The sequence below is a fragment of the Alligator sinensis genome, unplaced genomic scaffold (assembly GCF_000455745.1).
Source record: "Alligator sinensis unplaced genomic scaffold, ASM45574v1 scaffold301_2, whole genome shotgun sequence".
NCBI lineage: Eukaryota > Metazoa > Chordata > Crocodylia > Alligatoridae > Alligator > Alligator sinensis.
In genome coordinates, this window is record NW_005841874.1 from 200,555 (window position 1) to 206,859 (window position 6,305).

At 48.4% G+C, this 6,305-nt stretch overlaps 1 protein-coding gene across 1 annotated transcript in view; it reads right to left on the reverse strand.

Moving 5' to 3' along the window:
• Positions 1-1,108: 1,108 nt before the first annotated feature.
• Positions 1,109-6,305, reverse strand: part of LOC102376427 (cytochrome P450 2J6-like) — a 24,474-nt gene continuing 19,277 nt past the window's right edge. The window contains exon 9 of the mRNA XM_006017101.2: positions 1,109-1,617. Coding sequence (XP_006017163.1) covers positions 1,439-1,617 — 179 coding nt within the window. The 3' untranslated portion in view covers positions 1,109-1,438. The remainder of the gene's footprint in view (positions 1,618-6,305) is intronic.

Below are 6,305 nucleotides of genomic sequence, written 5' to 3' on the forward strand. Positions count from 1 at the left end.
GGTCTGACTTGGGAAATCCTGTTAAATCACAGGAGATTGTCATCTCACTGTAACAAGAGTCTATGACAACAGCAGGTCTCTATGATGAGCTTTCCTGGCTATGATCCCATTTACAGTTAGCAAAATTTCACTGGAACATCTTCCTTCTGTTGGATGGAGCCCTGCTTTCCCAGGAGCTCCCAAGAGACCTCTGGGCAGCCTGTACCCCCTCCCTTCAACCAGGAAGTTGCCTGTTCTCCCAAACGCATTCACTAGTCACAGACAGAATGACATTTTCACCCAATCTGGCCACAAAAAGTGGTTTATAGCCGTGACCAAACACAAGTGCACCACTGCAGACTACTTAAAAAAGGCCAGTCAGGTGAAAATCTGAACCCTCGTTGCATGAGAGTTCAGATGAAGACATTTCAAAACAGCCTCTTCTGTAACTTGTATCTGCCTGCCTGGCAGCCTCCGAGCTGTTTTCAGAAAGGCAGATGGGAAAGGGAGTGGAGAGAGTTCTGGAGTTTGTTTCAATTCTCACTGGAGGGTGGGGTGGGTGTACCCGAGCCCCCACTGATGTGTGGGGCTCCGATTCATCCACCCCACCCTCCAGCACTGGCTGGGGAACCTCCAGAATTATCTCCCTCTGCTCCCTTTCCCCACTCCCATTTTGCAAGCAGCGAGGTCTGGCAAGGAGGGGAGCTCTTGCTAGGGGAAACCAGCTGCAGACTCTCAAGATTTCTGTTAGTGTAAATTAGCATCTTACCAATGACATCAACAAAGCTTCACAAATTTATGCCACCTGAGGACTCATTCAGAAGCAACCAGCAAGTGATGAGAAAGGATGCATGAGGTAGACACCTGGCAAGGATAAGGGCTAGAAACCTCAGTGGGATAAGGGCTGCTGGGACCTGGGAAAGGAGTCACTTTCTTAGTCTTTACTTTTTCCCCCCTGCGCTTCATTCTGTCTCCTACTCCACAACCCAATCCCTTTTTATCACAGGAGAGGCTCCCAGCCTCTTTAGACTAGCAAGCCCCAAATCTTCAAGACTAGAGTTGAGTGTTCCTCCCATTCATAGGGGCAACTTGCTGCACGGTTGGACCAAGAGAAACAACTATGTTATGGCATCCATTTATTTATATTTTCTTCCCAGTAGCAGAGTCCAGGTTAGGACCAATGTCAGATTCTAACCTTCTTTGCTCATTATTTTCATTAGGACCGTCTTAGAGAAGAATTCTTAAAGACTTTCTGAGAACAAGGCAATCGTGAAGCAGAAGCAGCTTCCAGGAGCATTGCTCAGGGTGCAATACCTTGAGACAGCGTCCCTCAGTGGGACAGACTAACACTCACTTCAGGACATGAAGTGCAAAAGGATAAAAGACATGGAAGGAGGAAATTCCCCGTAGGAGTCAATCCTGCCAAACGGCTTTCTCCTGATCCAGGATGTGCTGCAGTCTAGCGACGAATCGCACAGAGCTTATATGGATGGGGTTTCATTGTGGACCCAAAAACGATACCCATGTTGACTTCCGTCACTCCCTCCGGCAGGGTGAATGTGAATGCCCGCAGCAGGTGGGATAAAAAGAGGAAGAGCTCCATCCTCGCCAGTAGCTCCCCCACACACACCCGGTGCCCTGGAGAGGGAAGGAGTGCTGCATTAAATACCCAAGGATTTCTGGAGCCACCTCCCACCTTCTAACCTGCATGGCTTTTTCATAGGCATCTTTGCTCAACTTGACATTTTCTCTCAGGCCTAACTGATCAACACAGAAGTGCAAGTCCTCCTGCACTTCTCCATGCACTTCTCCCATCTGTGGTTACAGGAGGTAGACACAGCACATGATAGGAACTGCTCAGTATGATTTCAGGCCACACTTTTTAGTCTCTAGGAGTTGCTGATGCTATGAATATCAAATACTCTCTTATTCTAACCTGTCTCCTCATGAGACTCTTAAGGAAACTCTGGGTTTATCTCTGTTTCCAATTCACCCCTGTACTGGCTCTTCTCCTATGACACACTGAAGTCCAAGTTTCAAACACATGTGGCATCCTGCTTGCTAATGCTTTCCATATATATGGTAGGGAGCATACAGACCTGTACTGTGCTATTTGTTAAGCAACTCATTCAGCTGTTGCAGCAGGGACTTGACTATATTTCATGTAAAAAAGAAGACTTGATAGCAACCTCTAAGCAAAATTTCTACAGGATGATTAAAGCAACCCAGGAAATGACCTCTGCAGCATTGTTAACCCAGCCTTACCAAAGAGCCAGTAGATGATGAAATAAACAGTATAAGGGAGCTGGTCAGACACCTGAGATTCCCCTTAGAGTTAGTAGGTCAGAAAATTATGGGATTCCTTAAAAGGTGCTTGTAGAAAAATAATAGACTAGTATGTCTGTTGCAATTAACTGCAATAATTGCTATATAATTATTGCAGTTATTCTGTTGCAATTCAGAAAGGCCACAGCAGGTCTGAATGTTTTTGACACTGTGAATACCTGCTTGAAATTTGCAGTCTTATCTTGTCCATCATGTGCAGGTGTCTGTGCACCTGACAGTGCTTATCACTGCCTTATCTGAATCTGTATTTAATTTTCAAGGGTGTGGCAAAAAGAACCCCTGTGTCTCCAGGACTCCCACCCACATCAAATGAGAAACAAAGACGTATATTTTCAGTCCAAAAAACTGGAACCTGTGAAATACTAAGCAACTCAAAACTGAGCAGTATAGTAGAAGGTGCAAGGCATGCTTGCCTATATACCTTGCTCCTGCATTGCTACTGAGTCTGTTAAAAGAGAACCTACAAGCAATTCCTGTATCTAACATTTCTCATCATGACACTTTGTTCCAGTTGTTTAAACTTTAAAGGAAACTTTACCACTCAGACAAAGTTTCCTGTGCCAAATGTTTTTGGCAGGGGTTAGACATGTGCTGTCCCCATCCCCCCCAAAATTCCTCTAAATACAGCCAAGGTAATAGTCTCTGAAAAATCACAATTCACCCAAATTTCTATCTGCACTGGGTGTGATCAGTTCTGGGACTGTTCCTGAAATTATTCTTATGGAGGACTTCAATCATCCTGACATCTGCTGAGAGGGCAACACAACAATACAGAGGCAATCTAGGAAGTTTTTTGGAGAGTGCTGGAGACAACTTCCTGTCCAAGTGTTGGAGAGACCAACTAGGGGCCATGCTTTTCTTGCCCTGCTGCTCACAAACAGGGAAGAATTGGTGGAAGATGGATGGCAACTTGGGCAGCAGTGACCATGAGATGACTGAGTTCAGGATCCTGAGGAAAGGAAGGATGGAGAGTAGCAGAGTAAGGACCCTGGACTTGAGAAAAGCAGACTGACTCACTTAGGGAACTCATGGGCAGGATCCCCTGGGAAGCCGGTCAGAGGGGGAGAGGAGTCCAGGAGAGCTGGCTGTACTTGAAAGAAGCCTTACTGAGAGTGCAGGATCAAACCACCTGGATGGGCAGGGAGACTATCAAGTGTGGCAGAAGACCAGCTTGGCTTAGCAGGGAACTCTTCAGTAAACTAAGTCACAGAAAGGAAGCTTATAAGAGACGGAAACTTGGATAAATACTTAGGGAAGAGTATAAGAACATTGTTCAGGGATGCAGGGATGAAGTCAGGAAGGCCATTGTGCAATTGGAGTTGCATCAAGCAAGGGACATGAAGGGAAACAAGAAGGGTTTCTACAAGTATGTCAGTAGCAAAAGGAGGATATGGGCAAGTGTGAGTTCCTTCCTGAATGGGGGAGGCAACCTTGCAACAGAGGATGCAGAAAAGGCTGAAGTACTTAATGCCTTTTTTGCCTCTGTCTTCACTGACAAGGTCAGCTCTCAGACTACTGCACCGGGCAGTACAATCTGGGGAGGAGGTGAGCAACCTTCAGTGGTGAAAGAACAGGTTAGAGACTACTTAGAAAAGCTGGATGTATACAAGTCCATGGGGCTGGACGGGATGCACCCGAGGGCGCTGAGGGAGCTGGCTGATGTGATCACAGAGCCATTGGCCATCATCTTTGAAAACTCATAGTGATCCTGGGCTGCATTGGTAGGTGTGTTGCCGGTAGGTCAAGGGAAGTGATTCTTCCCTTCTATTCAGCACTGGTGAGGCCACATCTGGAGTCCTGTGTCCAGTTGTGGGCCCCCCACTGCAGAAAGGATGTGGACAAATTGGAGAGAGTCCAGCAGAGGGCAACAAAAATGGTGAGGTGGCTGGGGCTCATGACTTGTGAGGAGAGGCTTAGGCAATTGGGCTTTAGTCTAGAGAAGAAGAGACTGAGGGAGGGCTTAATAGCAGCCTTCAACTACCTGAAGGGGGACTCCAAAGGGGATGGAGCTGGACTGTCCCCAGTGGGGGCAGATGACAGAACAAGGAGCAACGGGCTCAAGCTGCAGCAAGGGAAGTTTAGGTTGGATATTAGGAAAAACGTTCTCATGAGGAGGGTGGTGAAGCACTGGAACAGGTTACCCAGAGGTGTGGTGGAGTCTCCATATTGGAGGGTTTTTAAGACTAGGCTAGATAAAGCCTTGTTGAGATGATCTATTTGGGGTGGGTCCTGCTTTGAGCAGGGGGTTGGACATGATGACCTCCTGAGGTCCCTTCCAGCCCTCATTTTCTCTGATTCTATGACTAACTCAGAGTGGGGCTTTTCTATACTTTGTAAGAAGCAGGTGTCAGGAAGAATGGAACTGAGCAAATCTTGCTCACATGAGTCAACTGACATGCTCCGGAGCTGGAAGTTTCTCTTAAGGCTCTTCTGGGCTCACCCCAGCACCTGCTCTTAACCACAAACCCTGCAGAGATGAAGAAATGGCACTGAGGATGGTGAATTTCCAGCTCTGGCATGAGTCAGTAGACTGAAATGAGCAGGGCATGCTCAGCTCCATCCTGCCTGAGTCCTACTACTGATGCAGTGTAGAGGAGTCCCACCCCTCCTGCACTCTTAGTGCTCCTGGAACTGGCCCTTAGGTAGCATTAAAGGGAAAGGGGGAAACCCTGACAAGGGGAAATCTGAGTTCACTGAACAGGAGAACAGGAGCACAAGAGGAGCAGGGCAGCAGGAAGGAAAAGGGCAGAGCCAGAGGGAGGGAACAGAACAGGAGGTTCAGAACCAGGCTAGATTTCATAGACTTTCATAGATTTCATAGACATTTGGGCTGGAAGGGACCCCGGAGGATCATCGAGTCCAGCCCCCTGCCCAGAGGCAGGAAGTCAGCAGGGATCATAGGATCCCAGCAAGATAAACATCCAAAAGGTGTCTTGACGGCGTTCAAAGTAGGTGCTTGAACCACCTCTGGTGGCAGTCTATTCCAAACCTTGGGGGCTTGGACAGTAAAGTTCTTCCTTATGTCCAGCCTGAAATGGTCGCAGAGGAGTTTGTGACCATTCGATCTTGTCATCCCTTGGGGCGCTCTGGTGAACAGACATTCCCCAAGATCGTGGTGAACACCCCTAATAAACTTATAGGTGGCCACCAGATCACCCCTGAGCCTGCACTTTTCCAGGCTGAAGAGTCCCATGGCTCTCAGCCTCTCATCATAAGGTCTGTTTTCCTGACCTCTGATCATGCGCGTGGCTCTCGTCTGGACTCTCTCAAGCTTCTCCACATGCTTTTTGAATTGTGGAGCCCAAAACTGGACGCAGTACTCCAGCTGCGGCCTCACCAAGGCCGAATACAAGGGGAGAATGACGTCCCAGGATTTGCTTGAGAAACAAAGATGTAGTCTTTCTGGACTTTAGGAAGGCCTTTGACACTGTCTCTCACCCCATTCTCATTAAAAAACTAGGGGACTGTGGCGTCGACACCTACACAGTCAAATGGGTCGCTAACTGGCTGGAGGGCCGCACCCAGAGAGTGGTGGTGGACGGATCATTTTCGACCTGGAGGGCTGTGGGCAGTGGGGTCCCCCAGGGCACAGTCCTCGGGCCCACACTGTTCAACATCTTCATCAGCAACTTGGACACAGGGGTAAAAAGCACCCTGTTCAAATTCACAGACGACACTAAGATGTGGGGAGAAGTGGCCACGCTAAAAGGAAGGAACAGGCTGCAATCGGACCTGGACAGGTTACAGGGGTGGGCGGATGAGAACAGGATGGGTTTCAACACTGACAAGTGCAGGGTGCTGCACCTGGGGAGGAAGAACCAGCAGCAGACCTACAGGTGGGGAACTCCCTTCTCGTCAGCACAGAGGCAGAAAAGGATCTTGGAGTCATTATTGATGCCAAAATGAACATGGGCCGACAGTGTGGGGACACAGCCAGGAAGGGCAACCGCACCTTGTCGTGCATCCACAGATGCATCTCG